The sequence below is a fragment of the Cervus elaphus genome, chromosome 2 (assembly GCF_910594005.1).
Source record: "Cervus elaphus chromosome 2, mCerEla1.1, whole genome shotgun sequence".
In the NCBI taxonomy this organism is placed as follows: domain Eukaryota; kingdom Metazoa; phylum Chordata; class Mammalia; order Artiodactyla; family Cervidae; genus Cervus; species Cervus elaphus.
In genome coordinates, this window is record NC_057816.1 from 10829869 (window position 1) to 10854054 (window position 24186).

Sequence of the window (24186 nt, forward strand, 5' to 3'; positions counted from 1 at the left end):
TTTTCCTTTTTAAAATATTCTTTAATATACACAATTATCGTTCTGCTTATAAAATGAGCATTCTAGAGAAAATCTGCTGAGGATGCTGACTCTTAAGCAGCACGCCCACACTGTTCCTGCCCGCTGCCCTCATTCTGCCTGCTGGGTCTTTGAAGGGTTCTACTCAGGGGGCTTGGATCAGCTTCCCCTGGCAGAAAGAACCAACCCAGGTTGGAAGGGGGAATTTCACAGGGACAAAGCCCTGGCTCACCCAGGGAGCTTTCCACACAGCACAGGCAGCTGGCTGCCTCTTCACACCGAGCACACTTCTGGCTGAAGCAGTGAGCTGGCACAATGCTTCCTCCTATGGAGCCAGAGAGAGAGTCAGGCCCGAGCGACAGTAACATGGACAAGCCGCTTCTGAGGCTTAGACGGGAGCCTTGAAGGGTCCTAGCATGAGGCACACTGAACATATACATGTCCTTGGAGAGAGGCGGGTCCATCGCTGCAGGCAGGACCAGAGGTCTGGGTGGGCTGAGCATCTAAGAAGCAGGACATCAAGGCCAGTACCCATCGCAGGCAATGAGCATCCATGGATCCCCCAAAGCCAGGCAGGCGGCGGCACGTAGCTCAATGTGGCTTTTCGAAGAGGTATTCAAGATCCGGGGCCCGCAGTCGCTGCTCTTTGTTTTTGTTCTTAGCGAAGTCTCTCAGCAGGGCCATGACTTCGTTTTCAAATATTTCTGGGGCTGGTTTTGCTTCTGTAAGGATGGGCAAAAAGAATTACGTTGGTCAGTCAACTGTCAGATGTATAAGGATCTTTTTCTTTTTTAATTTAAATGTTTATTTATTTATTTGACCGCACGGGGTCTTAGTTGCAGCACACAGGATCTTCGATCTTTGTTTCAGCAGGTAGGATCCAGTTCCCTGACAAGGGATCGAATCCATGCCCCCCCGCATGGGGAGCACGGAGACTTAGTCACTGGACCACGAGAAAATCCTGATGGTATAAGGACCTTAAAACTTGAAACTCTGGCCTGGCCTAAAACCACAGTGGGTACACAGAGCAGCTGCATTCTTTCTCTGGACACACGCAGCCTGCACCACAGGCTGGCAACCTACGGCAGCCGGTATCTGAAAAGAGTGTTATTGGAGCAGCTGCTCTCACTTGTTTACATATTGTCCGTGGCTGCTTTTGTGCGGCGATGGCAGGGCTGAGCAGTTGCCACGAGACCATATGGCTGCAAGCCGACAGCATTTATTATCTGGCCCAGCATTTATTATTCGGACAAGCACAGTGACCCCTGGCCTGTCCAGCCTTGGCTGTTCTGTTTTGCTTTGCATTCGGTACTCCAGTTGTTTTTGGAATACTGTGTTTTTCCTTCTAGTCTATTAATTTCCTGAGGCAAAAGTCCTTGGATGTTAAGTGATAGCAACTGATAACTCCGGGAAACTTAAAACATAAAAGAATTCACTGGAAGGCTGTAACAGAGGCCATAAAACTGACATGAACCTGGAGAACCAGATTTGGATGGAGAGGCAACAAAGGCACCGAGAGAGCAGAGAGGAGACAGTGCCAGCCTCAGGGCGGCAGGAGACAGTCTGGCAGATGCTGCCCACCTCTGACCTTCTTTCCACCCCCGAGTCTCTCACTTAAGCAAAGCCTCCCAAACAAAGCCTCCTATTGGGAAAGCTTGGGTACTAGGCTTTGGAATTACCCTCCTAGCAACACTAAATACAACGTTAGGAGAGGGCATGCCTCAAAACAATGTCTGACTTTCCCTCATTCGGCACACAGATGGCGTCTGGCGGGCCTGGCATCTGTTGTTTTGTGTGATAATCAGAGTAAGATCCAGGCGATTTCAGTGTCCCCCTACAATGTTGAAAACTGGACAGAACACCCCACTCATCCCAACAAGAAAAAGTCAGATAAATTAGAAACATCATAACTTTTTTGAAGTCATTAGAGAGCTGAGGTCACAGGCACCCAAAGAAAATAAAACCTAAGGAAATAAAGGCCCCGCAAAGGAGAAAACGGACATGAACACACATGCTCACTTGAGAAGGCACAGGCAGAAGGGGCACTGGGCGCCATACAAACAGGCAAGAATTGAGCTAAAACTGTTCATCACCTGCTGAACGCCAAGTGCAGGTGAGCATGAGTGTAAAATCCCTGGGAGCCACAGACACAAGTGGAATCTGCCCCAGTGGGCAGGTTCTTCTCAACAACCCCTCACTGAGTATGCTCACGATGAAGACAGCGTCCAGAGCAGGAGGCTGCAGAAAGCCTCCCTCAGTAATGCAGGCCAGGAGTAGGGGAAAACACTGCCCCCACCCTGCAAAAGCATAAACCCCAGCCTAGTCCTTCTTCTCTACACAACAAAAGCTTCAAGGCTCTGGGAATAGGTCAGTGAGTCCTGTCTCCTACAAGGCACATGTGAGGACCCACTTGGGCTAGTGAAAGAATAAAAGAAAAAAATCCTCTACCCCTGTGGGACCAGCACGATCACTGAAAAAGGCCCTCCACCATGACTCATGGTCACAGGGCCGGAAGCTGAACCAGGACAACAGAGAACACCCTCCCGATCTCCTGTCCCCAAACTAATAAGCACCATCTGGAAATCAGTAGGTTTCTACTGCTGGGGGAGGGCAAGGGCACGGAGAGCCCTTTGGAGGCACAGAAATACAGGAAAGTTCACATGGAAACACGTGTGCCCTGGTGGCTCAGTGGTAAAGAATCCACCTGCCAATGCGGAAGACATGGGTTCAATACCTGGGTCAGAAAGACGCCTGGAGAAGGAAATGGCAACCTACTCCAGTATTCTTGCCTGGGAAATCTCATGGACAGAGGAGTCTGGTGGATTACAGTCCACCGGGTCACAAAGAGTCAGACATGACTGAGCACACATGTATGCATATATACTGTAAATCCTAGGGCAACCACCAAAAAAATTATAAAGAGATATAAGAAACCAATGGTGGAGATAAAATGAAATTTTAAATACTCAAAAAATCCACAGAAGTAGAGGGGGAAGAGAACAAACAACAGACACCAGAAATAGAAAACAACAAAAAAAAAGATGGTAAGTTTTAATTCAATCACATTGGTACTTACATGCAAATAGCCAAAACACACCAATGAAAAGACATATTATAAGATCAGATTAAAAAGAATGACAATATAAGCTATCTATAAGAAGCTCAACAACAACAACAAAAAGCTCAACTTCAATATAAAGACAAAGATACATTAAAAGATTTCCAGGTTGGCCCCAAATATTTCCCACTCCCCTGTGTACAAGCCCTGTGGAAACCAAGTGGAATTATGGTGTATAATTTCTTGAGAAGGGTCCATTAAAAAATGGTGTGTGCTCTCTTCCTCTTTTTCCCTGGCTGAAATATAGACATGACAGATAGAGCCTCGGCAGCCATCTTGAGGTCATGAGGTAGCCAACATGGGGGAGGGTGAAGGAATAAGTCAAGAGGAATCTGGCCTTAATGACTCTGCAACCCCTCTGTGCGCTCTGGAGGGCCGAACTCTGTGAACTTCTGTTATGAGAAAGAAAAACGTACTTCTGTCTTCCTTAAGCCACTGTTGTTTTGGGGTTCTTTTACTCACAGCCAAAGCTAACCCTAACTATACACAGTGAGAATTCATTCCTCACAAAGCTGGTGCCAGAGAGAGACTCCCAAGGACTTCATGCTAGGCAGCCAGAGCTGTCTCGTTCCACTTCATTCCTGCCCTTGTTTTTCTTCAACTTTCCCTTTGATGCTAGGAGTTTCTCATACAATTTCACTAAATTCCCTTTTTGTTTAAGTTAGACGGAATCAGTTTCTATTGCTTGCAAACAAAGAATCTTAACTTATAAGACAAATTTTGCACATTTCAGAAAAATCTGAAGAGAGGTTGGGTTGAGTGTCTACAAAAGAAAAACAAATTGCCCATAATACCTTTCCAGACTCAATCAGCCCACACCATCCTGTTTTTCACCTTATGCTGCTTATCATGCTCAGTACCTGTAGCCCAGTAGTAAATATCCCAGTCGTTACTGGGTTCATTAATCAGGCGATCGTAGAGGTTCAGCTGTTTCTCTGTCATGTGCTGCAGATGTTCCTTAGCGAAGAGGCTACCGTCAAGAAAGAGAAAGAAGTTGAAAAGGCTGTCTTTAGCCAGAGAGAAGCAACCCCCATTCCCCTCTTCCCCTACCTAAGCAGGATGCAGTTTTCCAGCATTCCCCTCTTCCTGCTCTCATAGAGCAGCCGGGCTCGTTTGGTTTCTATAGATTCATCAGTTCGCTCCTGCCATGGAGGCAAAGGGATTTCAATCATATCCTTCTGGGAATCTCTCGGGCTGTCACCTCTGTAGCAGCGTCTGCATGATGTCATGCTGAGTGAAGGAGACACTAGGTGGCGCCTTGACAGAGCAAGCATCTGAAACAAAAAAGCCACAAACATCTTTTTTTCTCTTTTTGGCCAAGGCATGCAGGATCTTAAGATCCCCAACTAGAGATTGAACTCAGGTCCGTTGGGGTGAAAGCCCAAGTCTTAACCACTGGACTACCAAGGAACTGCCTCCCATAAGCACCTTTTAACAAGGATGACCATCCTTGTCATTCACTCAGCACACAAACTGGGTGCAAAATGCATCTGATCTCCTTTAGACCTTAAGAAGTTGCGTTGACTTTATAATAACTATAGATGGAGTTTAATCTTTAAAAATTGTGAACTACCATATTATACATCTGAAACTTACAAAATATTGTAAATCAACTACACCTCAATCTAAAAAAAAAAAAGAAACTATGTTGATACTGTCCCCACTTCACAGCTTAGGAAGCTGAGACTCAGAGAGGTTAAATGACTCACCAAGATCACCCAAATATTAAGAAAAATTCCCGAGGGTTGGAACCCAACTCTGACTGCAAACATGTTCTTAACCACTGCCTTTCCAGAAAGTCTCCAAACAGAAATATTTTCTTCTTTCCTTGCATTCCTTTAGAAGTCTCACAATATGGTTTGCATTCTAGTCACGTGCCTGTGCTAAAATCTGAGCATACAGTGATGGCAGGGCCCCTAACTCCCCAAAGTTTCCCTATCTAGAGAAGGGCAAAAACTATCAAGATGCAATGAGAAGGTGGTAACGTCAGCAAGATGGTGTTAACAGGAAGCCCCACACTTTCCTTCTCCTGTGGAGACACCAACTCCCAACACTACGCATGGACCAGTTTCCTTTATGAGAAATCCAGAAACCAACTAAGAGGCTCCTGAACCCAGGTGAGCACAAAAACAGCTGCATCACAGCTAGAAAATTCATGAGCCTCATTCACCATAGTCCCTGCCCCTGGCTCAGCCCAGTGCAACTGGAGAAAATTCTCAGCCACCAGCTTCTCCCTGGGGAGGGAATGAAAAGACTGAAACATACGTCCAACACATGACCTTTCACAGGGAGGCCTGATTGACTAGTTTCCGTCCTGTTTCAATCGAAATGTGACAGAAAAGGTGCCAGGTTGGGGGCTGCTGAGAACTAGGTGAGGGTTTGGACTAGCACACCCTTACTTGCCATCATCCCTACCTGTGGCTTAGCACAAAACTAGCAGAAGAAAACCCCCAGTTCTTGGCTTTTCTCTGGGGAGGAAGAGCTGGAATGTGTGTCCAATGTTTCAGCTTTTTGGGTAGCTGCCTCAAAGTAAGTTTTCTTTTTTGCTTGTCTCAGGGCACTAACAGGACCCAGAATACTCCAGATATCTGGGGGTCTCTGAAAACAAAAAAAGCTGGGTGGCTTGCTGCTGCTCTGAGGACCCATGGTGCAGCAGACAGAGGCCAACAGAAAGAAAAAGGAGCATGCATCCCAAACTCCTGCTTTCCAAGGAGCTGTACAAGAGACTAATTTCCGTCTTGGCCAACCTGCAGCACTCATGGGAACTGGGATACTCCAAAAGCCTGGAATGGGCTGAGAAGAGCTGGGAGGCTTGCGGCAGCTCCAGAGAACCTGCAGTACCATAAACAGACACAAGAGGGAGCAAGAGATTATAAGCACTTGAAAAAAGAAGACAGCAAATCCCTTTGGTTGGGAATTTAGGTGCACAAGTCTAGAGAAGACATTTCCATACAAAAGGTTTGAGAAGCCCCCAAATTCTCTGGCAGGACTGATGGGAAAAGCTCTTTTCTTGTACAAAAAAAAGACTGGGAGGTGGTTATTTTTTCAAATGCATGGATCTAAGCACAAAGTTCCAAGGTGCATGAGAAATAGCAAAACAAGGCCTAACCAAATACACAAAATAAACTTCCAGCAACCAACCCTGGAAACAGACGTATATGAAATTACCCGACAAATAACTCAAAAAGGTTGTCATCAAGATGTTCAGTGAGCTGAGGAAAACAACGCATAACCAAATACTGATAGAAAAAGAAAAAAAAATTTTAATTAGAACTAAAGAATAACGATTTTGAAAAATTCACCACAGAGGTTAAACAGCATACTTGATCAAACAGAAAAAATCAGTGAACTCAGTTTACTTGAGACTATTCATTCAGAGGAAGAAAATGAAAAACAAATGAGTGAGATAAGCTTGTGAGACATCACCAACCTGACCAATGTAAATACTATGGGAGTCTCAGAAGGAGAAAAGAGAAAGGGGCGGGAAGATTTGAAGGAAAAATGGCTCAAAACTTCCCAAATTTGGGGAAAGAAATGGACATCCCAATTGAAGAAGCAGATGACACCACCCTAATGACAGAAAGTGAAGAGGAACTAAAGAGCCTCTTGAGGAAAGTGAAAGAGGAGAGTGAAAAAGCTGGTTTAAAGTTCAACATTCAAAAAACTAAGATCATGGCATCCAGTCCCATCACTTCATGGCAAACAGATGGGGAAACAATGGAAACAGTGACAGACTTCTTTTTGGGCTCCAAAATCACTGCAGATGGTGAGTGCAGCCATGAAATTAAGACGTTTGCTCCCTGGAAGAAAAGCTATGACAAACCTAGACAGCATATTAAAAAGCAGAGACATTACTTTGCCAACAAAGGTCTGTATAATCAAGGCTATGGTTTTTCCAGTAGTCATGTATGGATGTGAGAGTTGGACCATAAGGAAAGCTGAGCACCGAAGAGTTGATGCTTTTGAACTGTGGTATTAGAGAAGACTCTTGAGAGTCCCTTGGACAGCAAGGAGGTCCAATCAGTCCATCCTAAAGGAGATCAGTCCTGAATATTCATGGAAGGACTGATGCTGAAGCTCACCTGATGTGAAGAATTGACTTATGAGAAAAGACCCTGATGCTGGGAAGGATTGAAGGCAGGAGGAGAAGGGGACAACAGAAGATGAGATGGTTGGATGGCATCACTGAGTTGATGGACATGAGTTTGAGCAAGCTCTGGGAGTTGGTGATGGACAGGGAAGCCTGGCATGCTGCAGTCCATGGGGTCGCAAAGAGATGGACACTGAGCGACTGAACAAACAAAAAGGAGCCAAAGGACAGTAGAAAATAACACAAAAGCAAATGAAAGCACAGAGCTCACTGGTAAAGGTATATTATGACAAACACAGGCTACTATAACACTGCAATGATGGTAGGTAAATCACGTTTAATTCTGACTTAAAAGTTAAAAGACAAAGACATTTTTAAAAAAGCTATAAAGTACACTAGTGGATACAGAGTAAAATATGTCATTGTAATATCAGTAACATAAGGTGGGAGGAGTAAAAGAGGAGTTTTCGGATGAGACTGAAGCTATTATCAGCTTAAAATACATTATAAAATGCTTAATGCAAGCCCTATGGTAACCCAAAGCAAACATTTATGCACAACAGAAAATGAGAAAGGAATCAAAGCATGTCTATAGAAAAAAGTCAATAAATCACCAAAGATGACAGCAAGAGAGGAAAAGGTCACAAAGCTACAAGACGGAAAACAATGAACAGAATGGCAACTCTAAGTCCTTCTCTATCAGTAATATTTTAAATGTAAACAGATTAAATTCCCCAATCAAAAGACACAGAGAGACCGAAGGGATTTTTAAAAACCCACAAAATCCAACTATATGCCTCACAAGAAACTCATTTTAGATGTAGGCTGAAAGTGAAAGTGTGAAACACATTCCACTGCAAATAGAAACCAAAAGAGAGCACAGATGGCCCTACTTTCACTAGATAAAATAAACTTTAAGTCAAAACTATCAAAAGAGATTTTAAAAGGCCATGAAATAATGATGAAAGGGTCAACTCACCAAACAGGTACAACAATTATACATACAACCAACATCTGAACACCCAAACATATGAAGCAAATATTGACAGATCTGAACAGAGAAATTGCAACACAATAGTTGGGGATTTCAAAAGCCACTTTCAATATGCATAGAACATCCAAACAGAAGATCAATAAGGAAGTAGAGGACAGGAACAGCACTGTAAGCCAAATGGGTCAAACATACATATACAGAACATTCCATCCAACAGCAGCAGAATACACATTATTTTCAAGCACTCTTAAGAACATTCTACAGGACAGAGAGCATGTTAGGTCACAAAACGAGTTTTAACAAAAGAGATCGAAATCATACAAGGCATCTTTTCTGATCACAACAGAATAAAACTAGAAATCAAGAGCAGAAGCAAAACTGGAAAATTCACAAATAAGTGAAAATTGAACAACACCCTCACTCTTGAACTGGGTCAAAGGAGAAATCAAAAGGGAATCAGAAAACATCTGGAGACAAAAACACATCACAAAATCATGAAATTGGCAAAGAGCAGTACTAAGAGAAAATTTTACAGTGTTAACAGACTATATTCAAAACGAAAAAAGATCTTATGAAACCATGTGAAACCACGACTGACACTAGAGAAGACTTAAAAAGAACAGAGAGGCTTAAGAACAGAGACAAAAGGCTCCCAGAAGCTGTCCGGTCAGTTCCACCTGGCAAATAGGTGACATCTGAATTGGGTTTCTCACGAAGGCTGAAGGGTCAACGATATTACGAGACAAGCACACAGCGGGCTCAGGCCAGAGTTGATGTAACCTGAATCTCCTACGTTGCAAGATCAACCTCTCCTTGGGTCTGCCCTTGCCTGGGCTATATAAGACAGGTAGATGCTTCTCTCGGTCTCCACAACTTCAGAGGAAGACAAGACACAGTTCCCACTGTGGCCTGCCCAGGAGTCTAGAAGCCCCATTCTCCTCACCCGCGCAAGAGCCGGGAAGACAGCGACCACCGCCATTTTTCCCAAGCCGCATCAAAGGCCTATGGCCCGGCCACTTCCGGATACTTTCGAACACCAGTGCCGCAGACAGCGGCGCCGAAGACTTGAGCAGGAAGATGCGTCCTCGCGTATGGCGGAAGTGACTGTGCGTGTGACGCCGGCGGCGGGGGGGGGCGGGACCTGGGGCCGAGAGCGGTTCGCGCGCTTCGGGCCTAGTCCAGACTCGCCGCCGCCGCCGCCATATTCCCGGTAACGGGGGCGCGCGGCCGGGGGCCGGCTGGGCCGGAAGAGGGCTCGGGGACGGCGCTGAGGCGGGGAGGGGGTCGGTTGAGTTTGGGGCAACCGGAATTGGCGGGCGGCGGGAGGCGCGGGCCTTTGAGGGAGGGAGCCGAAGGCGTCGGGCCGGGTCTGTGGGGAGGGAGCGGGGCGGGCCTAGCCGGGGGCGAGGACTAGGCCTGGGTGGGGAGCGGAGGTGGCTGGAGCTCCGAGAGCCGCAGGGACTTATAGCCCGGGCAGCTTGGGGCCTCGGCAGGTGCGGCGGACTGGGCCTGCGGGCTTCGCGGCTGTCGTTGTTCGCAGCGCCATCCGAGGGCCCGTAGGAGCAGAGGCCTGGACTTTGTCGTCGCGCCACGGGCAGCTGCGGCGCAGCTCCGGTCGGGCCTGAGGGTGATGGGCAGCGAGCCCCGCGAGCCCCGGTGGCCTGGGAGAGCGAGGGGCGGCGCGAGGCCGGGGGCGGGGCGGAGCGGGTGGGGCCGAGCTCGGACTGCTGGGATGCTGCGTCTCTGGAGACGGGAGGTTGGCAACCAGTGCCCTCCTTCCAGCCCGGGACCCTTATGCCTTGTAACTCTTGCTTCTTTCTGGATACCGCAGTGGCATCTTTCTTGCCTTGTCCATTCTCCGGGCGCGAGATCTTTCTTCCGAAGCCATGTCAGAAGGAGTTGACTTGATTGATATATATGCTGACGAGGAATTCAATCAGGTGAGGAGTCCTCGGGAGCAGTGGGATTTTCCTGTATCAGCTGAGGAATCACTTGCAGCAAACTTGCAGGGGTCCGAAGCTCTGTTAGTGGTTGAAGATTTGCTCGGCCTGAACACGTCTGTCAGATCTAAAATCTTCCCTCTAGCACAGACTTCCAAGACTTACGCCTATTCCGCTTTATGTCAGCTAAAGCCTCCAGGCTTACTTTTAAAAGATTTGATTTAAGAGCAATAAAAAATTAGGTTTAATAGAGTGGTATATCAACCTGTGGAACTTGCTCCTCCAGGAAGCCAAAGTTGGACGTCAGTCTCCACATTTAAAAATCAGAATTAGGTGTTCTGTAGCATTCATGAAGACAGTGTTGATACGTGTTCCTGAAGAAATGTATTACCCCTTCCCTTCATAAGGCAGTGCAAGTATGAAAGATAACTTTAACATTTAATGTCAGTTGTTTTCCAGTTGTTTTCAGCTTTCCTTCTTTCAGAAGTAGCTTGACTCTGGTCTTGAGAAGTCCATAGGCTTTTTAATGTTAGTTTTTTAGTAATAAACTTTATTGATGATGTATTTGGTGGGAGGAGGTAAAGGTATTATACAAACCAGTTCAGAAGCAGATAGAGACCCACTCACATACTCTTGAGTTCAGTTTGTTGATCTCTTTATGATATGTCAAGAAAATTATACAGTGATCTCCCTTGAAACAGTCATCTCATATACAGGTCAATTCTGAGCTCTTGTGATCAGATCTCAAGAATGTTCCAAAGTCTGTATTTAAAACTTAATATCCTGCCTGGATTATTTTCAGCACTATTCTACTTGAGTAAATTAGTTTTTCCCATTTTCATCTTTCAATGGCTATATGTAAGGACGTATAAAGAGGATTTAAAAACAAAACCAGTCTAGAGAAGGAAAGCGAAGAAGGCAGTGGCAAACAACTCCAGTACTTTTGCCTAGAAAATCCCGGGGATGGAGGAGCTTGGTAGGCTGCAGTCCATGGGATTGCTTAGAGTCAAGACAGGACTGAGCGACTTCACTTTCACTTTTCACTTTCATGCATTGGAGAAGGAAATGGCAACCCACTCCAGTATTCTTGCCTGGAGAATCCCAGGGACGGGGGAGCCTGGCGGGCTGCTGTCTATGGGGTCACACAGTCGGACACGACAGCAGCAACTTAGCAGCAGAGAAGGAAAGTGCTCTGATTGGACCCTGGCTTTTTTTTTTTTAACTTTTTATTTTGTACTGGGGTATAGCCTATTAACAATGTTGTGATAGGGAAGGGACTCAGCCACACATGTATCTATTCTCCGCCAAACTTCACTCATATTCAGGCTGCCATAAAACATTGAGCAGAGTTCCATGTGCTGTACAGTATGGACCCTGACTTTGATATGAAGCAGCAGACAAGGTTTATATATGCCATATGTGCCATTCCTTTCACTTGGCAAAAGTTGATCATTTTCCCATGTCTTGTCAGGCAAACTGCAGTCGTCTACATGTGGCTGCTGATTAACTTAAATACATGAAAATCTTTCTTTAAATTACAAATAAGTCAATTATTTATGGATAAAAAGAAAGACTTAGTATATGTAGTTACAAACCATTTGCTTTCCTGAATTTTTCATATTACTTTGAATCAAGATTTTTACTACTTTTTATGTTATTCTTTTAAATATAAGATAGCAAGAAAAAAAGGCTCCCATAATTCTTTTCTATTATTAATTTTAAAAACCTCGTTTCCCTTAATTTCGTTATCTGTGGGTTGATGACAATGCTGCTGCTGATTCACTCTGGGAAATGGGTAGAACAGGGTCCTTGACCACATGTCTAGCCACATGTGACATTTCATAGTTTCTTTTTTTTTTTCATAGTTTCTTAAGCAGTATAGCTTGTTGGTCATAGACAAGACATAGGTCTCATCCACTGAGTTGTTGGTCTCAACAATTTGGTCTCTGGTCTCCTCAGTTAAACAGGACTTTTTTTGTGTGAAATCAAGTAGATGTTTGTACCAAAACGACAATTTGGTACTTGGTTAAGTTGAAGAAAGTATAGATTTTAAATGTCTTGTGTCCTGGGGAAGGTCAGGAAAGGATGCTTTTTTCCCCCACAGATGAGTTAATTTTTAGCAAAGCAGGTTTTAGTAGAATTTGGAAGCTGCTGGAGAAGTGGTAAAAGCTCTGTTTGACTGGGACTTTTAGAAGTAAACTTAGATTGAAGGCTGCCAGTACAGATTATGTTTTAGAATGTTATAGGAATGTTACTAATTCACCCCAGTTCACCCCTGCACAAGAACCTTGTCATGTGTACTTTGCTCCCCAGGGGAAATAAGCTCTGTTCCTAGATGAAACCCTGTGGTGCTGACTCCAGATCTATTACAATATGTGCTGCAAAAGCCTTTTTTTGCAGAGCTACTTCACTTCACTCCTGTTAGGGAGGAAACCTTGGAGTTCTAAATAGGGGCTCTCTTGGGCTGAGGAGAACAACTCAAAAAGTGACTGAAAGCTGCCATCCCTGCTGAGTGTTTTGTCTCTTTTCTGTTTCTTGCGCTAAGACAGGCACTTTGCACAGTATGCTCAGTTTCCTCCTTCCTTTCATCAGCAAATAGTTACTGAGCTACTACTGTTTGCTAGGCATTGTATTAGAAGTAGTGAGATAAAAGGGGGAAGATGGATTTGTGTGCTCAAAAGAGGTTCCATGCTTGGTGATCTACAGCAGTGTCCCGTGATAGGGAAGGAGAGTGAGGTGAGAATTGTGGGAAGAGTAACCACAAAGCCAAGAGCATTGAGCTTTGGTTACAGTTACAAGAAAATTATGTCACATATGTTGCTTTCAGAAAAAGCTTTATTACTGTGTCTTCTCTGGTGGCTCAAACAGTAAAGAATCTGCCTGCAGTGCAGGAGGCCTGGGTTCGATCCCTGGGTCAGGAGATCCCCTGGTGAAGGGAATGGAAACCCACTCCAGTATTCTTGCCTGGAGAATTCCATGCACGGAGGAGCCTGACAGGCTAGAGTTCATGGGATCCAAAAGAGTCTGACACAACTGAGTGACTAACGCTTTAGATATCAGGAAAGGGCTGGCAAGTAGGAACATTGAGCATTCAGGTGGGGAAGTTCTTATTTAAATTCAAAATCATGCAAGTTCTCTTTTGTAAACCAAGAAGCTTCCTGAGACAATCACATCTGTTCCTCTTCTATAAAGTACAAACTTCTCCCTGGTATTAATTCAGTATTAAATACATCTTTTTTAATCTCCTTGAAATGAAATCTTTGACATCAGTGCCTGTAAAATACTATATTTTTCACTTAATCTGTAGAATTAGATTTTGTTTTAACTGCATAAATCATGAGCTCATTTGGTAATCAGAAAAACCTCAGGTCCTTACCTGTTTTCCTGTCTTAGCCCCTTGATGTTGCTAGCAGATTTAGATGCAAATACAACTTGATACATTATTTCTTCAACAAAATCTTCAACAGAATCCTCAATAGGTCTGCCTTATGCATCAGAACAGTTCCTACAAAATTCTTTGAACTGAGGCTCTGTGGCCCAGAGAGACCATTTGAATCTTGTGACAATTTTGCATTCCTTGAATCCTTTTGTATTTCTTAAGGTGGTAAAATAATCCATACACCAGAGTCTTCTGGGATCGAGACTATCATATTCTCTAAGGAACTCTGAAAGAGTAGATTGTTCACTGAGGCTTAGGGTATGGGCAGTTTCCTGGTGATACCTTTGATCTCTGAGCTGCCCATATCTGCATGTTCACTACTCAGTTATCAGCAATAGTCTTTGTATTACAACGTTTGGACATGCATCTCTGAATCACAGATGCTTTATGGAACGAATGCCAGTTTGGTTCCACTGACCATTCAAGATTGTGAGTTTCCTTATTTAAGTTCCGTTTCACAATCCTTGATTAATTTTAAAAAAAGGTACCCTGGTTTGAAGTACTGTTGTTTTAGGATAAGAGCGTTGAAGAGGATCAAGTGGTTTCTAAGTCTTCTTTCTACCTTGAACCATAAGAGCAAATCATATAGAGTGCATAAATAAATAAATGATTTGTCTAGAGTTAGGATTGTTTGAGACTTAGACTGTCAAATATTTTACACACAAAATATTGAGTTACTAGCTGTGACTTTCTTCACCTTTTAAATTTATTGTCCACCCTGTACTCTCCAGTGTTAGCTGCTCCCCATCATACTCATCCTTTTTTATGCAAGATCCTTATTTATAGATTTGACTACCTAATGTTCTTGTGCTTATTTACCTCCCGGATTCTTTTTCATGCTTTTTAAGTTGTCTAAAAAGTTTACTCTCTTTTCTCTTTCTGAGATTTTCACAAGGTTCAAACTCTTCTTTGGGCTTCTAGAGTATTTGTAGCATTTGAAGTTACTTACATTATCTTGCTGTGCATGGTCTTCCTTTTACTTCAGATAAACTGAAAAACTAAAAGATTGTTTCCAAAAGTTTCTGATCGTATGTAGGTCTAAGAATGTATTTTGTAGTGAGTCCTCTAGTTGCACTCCAGAATCAGGAATTCTTGTGATGGGGTTGAAGGGAGAAAGTTACTGGAGCTTCTGTGCCTTCTCCTTCAGGGAACTAAGCAAGTTGCCAAATCAGGCTCTTTTTTTATTCCCTTTGTATAGATCTTTCTTTATTCCCATTTGTAAAAGACAGCAATAACATGAATGAGCTGTAGTGTCCCTAAAACACTCCAAATGTCTCCTTCCATCTGTTTTTTGGCAGTTTCATCTTTAGCACTGTTTGGATGTTTTAGGCTGTTACCTGGGGGGGAAAAAAAAAACTTGTTTGATCCTTAAAATAAAAAGATCCTCTCTAAGATAATAACACTGAAAACTCTGAAACATTAAGTTCCCTTAATAGTAGTTCTTATGATTTTAGGAGTTTTGATATGTGTTAGCTTGGTCTGCTATAACAAAATACTAAAAATGGGGTGACTTATAAACAAATTTATTTCTCATAATTCTAGAGGCTAGAAGACAGATCAGGTTTGTGTTCTGGTGAGCAGCCTCTTCCAGTTGCAGCTTCTGCCAGCTTGTATCCTCACATGACGGAGAGCAGAGCAAGCAAGCTCTAATTCTTACAAGGGCACTAATACATTTCATAGGCTCCACCCTCAAGACCTCATCTCATTTTAATTACCTCTCAAAGGCCCCACCTCCTAATACCATCACATTGGGGAAAAGTGTTTCAGTATGGGTGTGTGTGCTCTGACTCTTTGTGACCCTGTGGACTCCTCTGTTGATGGGACTCTCTAGGCAAGAATACTGGAGTGGTTGTCATGTCATCTTCCAGGGGATCTTCCCGACCCAGGGATTGAACCTGTCTGTGTCTCCTGCATTGGCAGGTAGATTCTTTACCACTGTGCCACCTGGGAGGCCCTTCAAGGAGGTGTGTGTTGGCGGGGGGGGGGCACATACAGTCTATAACAGTAATATATAACACAGACAAAAAGTATATCTCACCTATCTTCCAGAATGCACGTTCATATTCTAAATGGTTAGTATAATACAGCTTATGATATTTGTGCTTGTTCTGTTTCCTGAGCTTTATGTTTTAGAGAACTTTGACTGCTTTTGTATATCATTAGACATCTCTGGTATTGTTCAGAGATGTTTCTTATATAAATGTCATGGTAATGTGTTGGATCTGCACGTCATGCAATAGAATGTATAAAGGAAAATCCCCCAGTTATTCGCTTCCTTTTTATTTTATTTATTTTTTGATGGTTAATAGAAAGATGGGATTATACTGTGAGCTCTAGAGCGTTATTAAGTAGACTGGTAAGTTTTGTGTAACTCTTGATTTTGGAAATAGTGTAAGATGTTGAAAATTTCATCAGTGTGAGTGTGGTCTTGAGAAGCTGGCTTCCTTGATGGCAATGGCAGATGTGTATCTGTGCTTTCTTGCTGTGCTGCGCTTAGTCTCTCAGTCGTGTCTGACTCTCTGCAACCCCATGGACTGCAATCCACCGGGCTCTTCTGTCCTTGGGGATACTTTAGGCAAGAATACTGGAATGGGTAGCCATGCCCTCCTCCAGGGGGTATTCCCAACCCAGGGATCGAACCCCACTCTCCCATGTGTTGCAGACGGATTCTTTACTGACTGAACCACCAGGGAAGCCCTGTGCATTCTTAGTGTGTTTGTTTAATCATCATGTACATTTTGAGTCTCACAGTTGATTAAAGCTAGAAACACTACAGACTCCTAATAGGGTCTTAAGAGAAACACCTACATAAACATAATTTTTAAAATTGCTTTACATGGGGAAGTTTTTTGAGTATGACAGGAAGTTTTTGTATGTTTTACAAAGTATTTGACTGTGAATTGTATGTAAATTAGAGTGAAATAGAATGAACAAAATGAAAGGTTTTCAAACCCACCTTTGCCAACGCCTCGTCTCTTAGGACCCAGAGTTCAACAACACAGATCAGATTGACCTGTATGATGACGTGTTGACAGCCACTTCACAGCCCTCAGATGACAGAAGCAGCAGCACTGAGCCACCTCCTCCTGTTCGCCAGGAGCCATCTCCCAAGCCCAATAACAAGACCCCTGCAATTCTGTACACCTACAGTGGCCTGCGCAATAGGCGAGCTGCTGTCTATGTGGGCAGTTTCTCCTGGGTGAGCCTGGGTAACCAAAAAGGCTTGGGTGGGCTGGAGGGAGAGCACTGGGAGGTGATGGCATTTTCAGAAACCACTGTTGCACTGTTTTGTGCTCTGATGGGGTTGGATTTCTTTTTCCTGGGATCAGGTTGGATTGATCTCTGAAAGAGAACTATCCTGAGGACGTACTGGTGCCGAAGAAAGCAATGATTAAGTGGGTAGTTGCTTTTTCTGCCATCTTGTTACTGCCCCTGACCCTGGGGCTTTATGTCTACCAGGGTCATCTGTGGGATGAGATTTCAGAGTGAACACCTTGAACTCTTGGTGGTCATTAGATGGTCCTGTGATAATGATGGGTGAGAGGGAGCAAAGACCTTGATAGCTGTAGTACACTCGGGGTAGGTGGTGATTGTTGTTCTGCAAAAGTTACTGTGTGACATGTTTTGGGGCTGGTGATGGGAGGTGGTTTTTTCCAAGTTAAGAATTGTACATACTGAAGGGAAAGTTGTTGACAGTGGTCAACTCTGGCCTGTCAGATCTCCAACTAAAAGCTGCTAGTAATCAGTGTTTGAACTGATGATCCACATGGCAGTCAGAGTTAGAATAGGTTTTAATTTTCTTAGTCTCAGATATGGGGATTGGGGCAGAGGTGGGTGGTTTGCAGTTCTGTCTGGGTGAGGACAATATTAAAACCTGCTCTCATTGACATCCTGATGACCTTCTGGGTTTCCTGTGGGGGGTCATGGTTATGACTAGACTCCTAGGTTTGGGGGAAGGGTTGGGGACATTCTGGGGGAGGGTGTATAGCTCTTGACATTTCTTCCTTTTCCATCTTGCCGGCCCCAGTGGACCACAGACCAGCAGCTGATCCAGGTTATTCGCTCTATAGGAGTCTATGATGTGGTGGAGTTGAAATTTGCAGAGAATCGAGCAAATGGCCAGTCCAAAGGGTGAGGTCTGGATTTGAGAAGCCCCTTTTAGTTTGTAACCATTGGGATAACAGATCTGTACTGTTATTTTGGCCCTGTAATTTAATCCCTCCCACCCTGGCCCAGTTTACTGCCTTGGTTTTGACAAACCACCTTAGAATGGGGACCTCACTGCGAGGTAGGAGAACATCCATCCATTGAAGGGCAAAGAAAGCTGGTTTCTAATTTGAAATAGGAAAATTTTAGGCTGACACTTTTTGTTGTTGATAGTTTTGTATATGTAATATAAGCAGGGTATCCTTTGCTTTACCAAAAGTGGAAGAGAATTTCTGTGTTTCTTGCTTGATTGTCTAGTAGATCTCACACATTTTTAATTTTTCTTCCTCAAGGTATGCTGAGGTGGTGGTAGCCTCTGAAAACTCTGTCCACAAATTGTTGGAACTTCTGCCCGGAAAAGTTCTTAATGGAGAAAAAGTGGACGTGAGGCCGGCCACCCGGCAGAACCTGTCACAGTTTGAGGCACAGGCTCGGAAACGTGAGTGCGTCCGAGTCCCAAGAGGGGGTACGTGGAGACCATCTGTATGCAGGGGGGGTATTTTGTGGGTTTGTTTTCTGTGCTGTAGGCTTGGCCTACATTGTGGAGGAGTTTGAGGGAGGGTGGTAGTGATTGTGGGTGGCAGCATGGCAGTAGGTGAGCTAAAAATGAGACTTATGTGCCAGGAGTCAGGTAGTTCAGATTATACATTTCTGCTGCTAACTCATTATGTGACCTTGGGCAAATCACTTCACTGTTGAGGGCCTACTTCCCCATTTGAACTGGACACAGTGTATAAAGTTCCTGTCACCTCTGAATTATGTGTTTCTGTTTAAAAAATCAGTATATAGCAAATGGACTTACTTGTAAGACATGTCTTTTTATCAAATACTAAGCAACCACGGTAAAATACAAATATGGTACATAAAGATGGCTGTAATCTTGTTATAAACATACATTGGAAGGGTACTCTTTATCAACCAAAAGAAATGCTGGAGAGTAAAAATTTAACAGTGTTTCTCCAGCATTGACTAGGGGGGTTGGGTACCCTTTTGATTACCTGCTATTTTAGTTCGCTTGGCAAGTGTTTCCTGTTAGTAAAGGGTGTTGCATCATGCCACATTAGCCTGATGATGGTATGCCTTAAGTTCACCTTACTCCCTTTATTCTGACCCCGTTCTCACCAAGCCATCTTCTGATACTAATTTGGTTTCCCAACTAGGGTCTTCTACTGGGAAGAGAATGCACTGACCAGCGACATGAGTATTCCAGTCCGCTTGGCAGTTGTATTTCTCATTGTAAATTTAAAAATTGGCATTTTGGTTTAAGAATCAGTCTCTTGTGAATTTGAACAGTGTGAATCAATCTCCTAGGGTCCAGTCAACCCTGGGCCACTGTTAAAATCTGTGTCTGAACCTGTGCAACCTGGGAACCAGCTTTGGATTGTCATGACCTCATAAGGTGCAGCTACCCTGCCTGAAACAGCCAACTGTCATTACTTGCCTTTTACTACAGTGGGGGCGATGGCAAAGTTTTGTTACCTACTTTCTGTAACTGCTTAAGTCCTTCTCTCAAAATAGTGCCTTGTGTTGATTGAGTAGTCTACTGGGACCTTGGATAGATTGATTGTAGGTGGAAATATGTCACTTAACTCTTGGATAGGAACAACTATGTTCTTATAAGTAGATTGAGAGCCTAGATGGAAGTGTTGTGAGCTTCTACTGCTCTGTGTTAGAAGACACTACTTTTCTTCCTTGATAATGTGAATTTTCAGAGTCCATTCTGTATCAGAGTCATTGATTCAGCCCTCTTCTGACTTCCGTAAGATGTATAATTTTACATTTGTGTTGAATACCTAATTGTCCTAGGTAAACCACTGGACTGTTTACTCCTGGGTTTTACCTTTCTTTGCTGGAATGATGGTGGTGATTGAGTTGTGTTTTTCTGCTCTGTCATGTTGATATAGTTGGACTCTGTTAATTCACTCAGTACAGCTGGTTGACATAGTCTGCTTAAAAATGGTTGCTACTTTTGGGATTTGTAGCCATAGCTACAAAAAAAAAAAAAAAACCCTTGCTGATGTGGGAACAGTAGCTGGGAAGGTAGCTAACTTTCAGGGGATTACACTTGCTAGTATTCTTTCTTCAGTTTGAGAGAACTCAGGGAAGAAGCAAGTTGCCATGTGTGTGAGACATGAAAAGCACGAGAATGCTGTGGTAGGCACTGGTGATAAACTACATTAGAGAAACCAAGGTGATTCCCAAAGGGATTAATTCCACTTAACACTTTCATCAGGAGTTAGGGTTTACTAACAAGTTTTTGTTTAAGGAGCACTCTTCTTTTCTCCTCTCCACACTTGTCTCCTGATGGCATCTTTTTACATACAAGACTCCCAAGGCCATTCTTCTTTTGGATTTCACATCAACCAGGCTTAGAGTAGACTATTAAATTGGAAAAAGGGAACAAGTTTAACCCAAGTGACTCGACGGTATCAGAGCCACGTTTCCAACAGTATGCAGACATGTTTTGAGTCCATTTTGCACAATAACATACCACTGAACCATGATCATGTTCCTAGAAGGCTGCCCTGTGGGGTTGAGGGTTGGGACTGTTGAAATATAGTAGGAGTTTCCCAGATTTCAGACATATTTTGTACCAAGCTTTTGCAAGGAGTCCCTGATGTCAGCTATGTGCCATCTGCTCATTCTATGAGCTGATCTCTTCTTGGCTTATCTCCCACTTTCTGTCATTTAACTTCCAGTCTTCCACTTTTCGTCCTGTGTCTCTTCCTCATCCCAGTTACCAGTTTTGGTACTTGGATGGAAGAAGTGTTGTCCATGCCCTGCCTGTCCCTCCTTTCCTCCAAATTCACTGGCAAAAGTGCCAAGGCAAAGAGAAAATTTGAAATATATAGCAGGATAGAAAAGGTTAACTACTATAAGCCAAGGAAAGAGTCCCTGAAATCCTACCAGAGAAAATGAGATTTTTAATCTGCTTGAATCCAGCTAAACAGTAATGAACATATTTCAACACTGTCATTTTTCTCGTGGGTTATTAAGAAGTTTCTGCATTTAAAAATAGAAAACAAATTTAAGGATAATTTAAATGTGAAGCACTGAGAGTTCTAGATAAAGAGAATTCTTTAGCACACAGAATTTAGGGTGGTACTGCTTCCTGGGTTTATGTCTGAACTAGGCTGCCTCTGACCTTTCTGAGGCAGTAGATGATTTTACCTTCTTCCTCAGCCACCTGTCACCTTCCTTAGTGTGGTGTCAGATAACTCTTGCTGACGGATGAACTTGTCCTGTGGTTATGTTTAAGGCTTGGGCAGTAACAGTAATTCCTTTTTCTTCGTAGGAATACCTCCACGGGCCCACTCCCGAGATTCTAGTGATTCTGCTGATGGACGGGCCACACCCTCTGAGAACCTTGTGCCCTCATCTGCCCGTGTGGATAAGCCCCCCAGTGTGCTGCCCTACTTTAATCGCCCTCCTTCAGCCCTTCCCCTGATGGGCCTCCCCCCACCTCCCATTCCACCCCCACCACCTCTCTCCTCAAGCTTTGGGGTCCCTCCTCCTCCTCCTGGCATCCACTACCAACATCTCATGCCCCCTCCTCCTCGATTACCTCCTCATCTGGCTGTACCTCCCCCCGGGGCCATCCCACCTGCCCTTCACCTCAATCCAGCCTTCTTCCCCCCACCAAATGCCACAGTGGGGCCTCCACCAGATACTTACATGAAAGCCTCAGCACCCTATAACCACCATGGCAGGTAAGGACTATCTTGTTCCTTTCAAATCTGAGCCAGGCATAGCAGGGTAGACAGTGTGTTAAGTTTATTTTGTTCTCCCCAAGGAAGTAAGTGAGCACTGAACTATTGTGTTTTTCCCTTGTGGAAATTCTGTTGTCATAGTATTGAGTCCTGGGAAATAGTTAACTACCTGTTAGAGAATGTTTTTATTTGGTATTTTGTTTGCCTCTTAACCTCTCACCCAAACTGTGTCCTTTGTATCCCTTTTTCGGGTGGTTGATTAAATTGAGTGCTCTGAGTCACTGTTATGAGTGCTATGAGTGTCTAGCACTATGGGGTCATGCCAAAATTATAAAAGTATACCACATAAATCCTGTCTTTGAAGAGAACATTAACATATAAAACATGTGAACAGGCTGAGAATCATTTAAGACAGCATACAGGAGAGTGTAATTAAATAGCATAGTACTCTAGAGGATGGTAAGATAACACTGGGTGTGGGCAGTCAGGAGTGATATTATCTCTGTATTTCTGTGTGCAGCCGAGATTCGGGCCCTCCGCCGTCTACAGTGAGTGAAGCAGAATTTGAAGACATCATGAAGCGGAACAGAGCAATTTCCAGCAGTGCCATTTCCAAAGCTGTATCTGGAGCCAGTGCAGGTAACTCATCCTTAGCTTTGCTGCCTTCTGCTTATTTTCAGTTTTGTCATTTCCATTGGTAAGAAATTCAGGATAAAATTGGAGCACTGGTACATTTTGAAAATCAATAATAACCTGGTTTGGGGCTTTTGGGGAGCTCCACTGATACTGTTTATTTAGCCTGTATCTAGACCTGCCCCATGAAAACCAACTTAATGCGTAGGATATAAATAACTAATACTATCTCATTGTGGTGTTTCCTGCCTCCTGGAAATCTTGATCTCAGTGGTTGATCACTGGGTCTAGCGTCTGTGTACACCTTGGGTTTTTAGAACTGATGATGATGGTTGATATGGAATCTGATTATATTTGAGGATCGAGGCAGAGCTGACGGCATCCATGTAGCCTGTCCTAGAAAGAGACAAGTCTGTTGGGTGTCATCTTACGGCATGACACACCCTTACAGCTAGCTTTGGCCCTGCTGTCAGTATTAAGGGGGCAGAACCAGCGGCCATGCTTTTGAGAGCTGAGGAAACAGAATCTTTGGTTCCTAAGAGAAGAGTATATAGAGAGAGTTTCCTGGTTCTGATCGAAGTTTCACATTGTAACACTAATCATATTCCCTTTTCTTCCTGTGAGTTTCCCACATGAATGTAGATATAGATTGTCATATTTAGGAAATAACTATTTTCGTCCATTTTCCATAATTTCTCATCTTTACTACGAAATCTGAATGCAGAGTAAAGACAGAAAGCAAGTATATATTCTCTTTTTTCCACTGGAAGTTTTCATTGACATCTGAGTAAATCTCTTTAAGTTAAAAAGTTATGTATGCTCATTGTAGCAAGTCAGATACACAGTGTAAAGAAAAACAGTCATTGTTCTCCACCGATTCCTTCACATTGAGATGATCAGTAAGTGAACCTCTGTCTCCTCCCTTTGTTTTGTTCTCATTTCAGTCATTCAAACCACAGATATTTATTTACTGCCTACAAAACAGGCAAAAATTCCCTCCCCTGGTCGAGCCAAAATCCCAGCATTCCTTGGCCTCCACAGAACTGCAGTTCCTCCGCAGTCTGTTTTGCTCTTTACTGCTCTGCAGGAGGAAGCTGCTGGTCCTGTTCACTGGGCCCCTGCCTGGTTTCATGCTTTCCTTGCATTGTCTTGTCCTCAAGGCTCTTGGCAATGCAAGAGAGCTTTAGTTAGGCAGTGTGCAGGCACCCACCCCGACCACTGTCCGCGAGTCTGAGTGTTGCTCAGATGGGTGAAGGAGCTAGTTCTTCATGGCAGCATAATTTAAAATATATGTGTGTGTGTGTGTATGCCCACAATATAATGTGTTTTAACTATATGTTACTTTTGTGTATATACATATTTGGTTGTAGATTACAAATAATTCAGACAGAACTATGCAGTGTTAATAAATGAAAGACTTTTCTGCAAGAACTGTCAGTAAGACTACCATGCACAATGTAGTTTCTGTCCTTCAAATTTTTTTTTTATGCATCATATATATGTAATTTTGATTGTTTTCACAAAAATGGAATACTGTTTCACAGCTTTTTAACAATATTCTGATCATCTATTATATAGCTAATACCTAACATTTATTGAGCCCTTACTTTGTGCCTGGCACTGTGCTTAAGTGCTTTACATGGATTGCTTTGTTTACATCCAGATTTATTACCTTATGCTTTTTAACAACTATGTAATATTCTGTAGAACCAATGTTCCTTAATTTATATAGTCAAACCCTATTGAAGGAACTTTTAAGTTGTTTCTGATTCTTTAATACAACAAATGATGCTAAAACGAACATTGTTTAAATTATATGCTTGTGAGCAGAAGTTGAAAATTTTTAGAATTGCTAGGTCAAAAAGTGTGCACATTGTTTATTATAATGGGTGTTGTCAAATAGCCTGCAGACAATGACATACTAGTTTATACATCCATTAGCAGTATCTGAGAGCATCTGTCTGATTCCAGACCATTGGAATATCAGTTCCATACAGTTTTATACTTGCCACTCTGCCTCATCCACTATACTGTGGTT

At 43.4% G+C, this 24186-nt stretch overlaps 3 protein-coding genes across 5 annotated transcripts in view; 1 reads left to right on the forward strand and 2 right to left on the reverse strand.

The window, feature by feature from the left end:
• On the reverse strand, positions 1–9318 carry SDHAF2 (succinate dehydrogenase complex assembly factor 2). Its single transcript, XM_043872452.1, has 4 exons — positions 9164–9318; positions 4187–4410; positions 3997–4106; positions 1–740 (listed from the first exon to the last, which is right to left on the reverse strand). The coding sequence occupies exons 1-4, from the start codon at positions 9197–9199 to the stop codon at positions 610–612; spliced, it is 501 nt and encodes a 166-aa protein (XP_043728387.1). The 5' UTR covers positions 9200–9318; the 3' UTR covers positions 1–609.
• Positions 9215–10108, reverse strand: LOC122706087 (basic proline-rich protein-like). Its single transcript, XM_043921225.1, has 3 exons — positions 10047–10108; positions 9690–9963; positions 9215–9589 (listed from the first exon to the last, which is right to left on the reverse strand). Exons 1-3 carry the CDS (start codon positions 10106–10108, stop codon positions 9215–9217), a joined length of 711 nt encoding a protein of 236 aa, XP_043777160.1.
• The window catches only part of CPSF7 (cleavage and polyadenylation specific factor 7), a 22556-nt gene continuing 7712 nt past the window's right edge, over positions 9343–24186 (forward strand). The window contains exons 1-7 of one of the 3 annotated variants that reach the window (XM_043872195.1): positions 9343–9430; positions 10052–10160; positions 16580–16798; positions 17627–17730; positions 18099–18271; positions 21101–21515; positions 22036–22154. In XM_043872195.1, coding sequence (XP_043728130.1) covers positions 10107–10160; positions 16580–16798; positions 17627–17730; positions 18099–18271; positions 21101–21515; positions 22036–22154 — 1084 coding nt within the window. In that variant the 5' untranslated portion in view covers positions 9343–9430; positions 10052–10106. Of the gene's footprint in view, positions 9504–10051; positions 10161–16579; positions 16799–17626; positions 17731–18098; positions 18272–21100; positions 21516–22035; positions 22155–24186 lie in introns of all 3 variants that reach the window. The other 2 variants (XM_043872209.1, XM_043872199.1) reach the window with 2 other exon arrangements.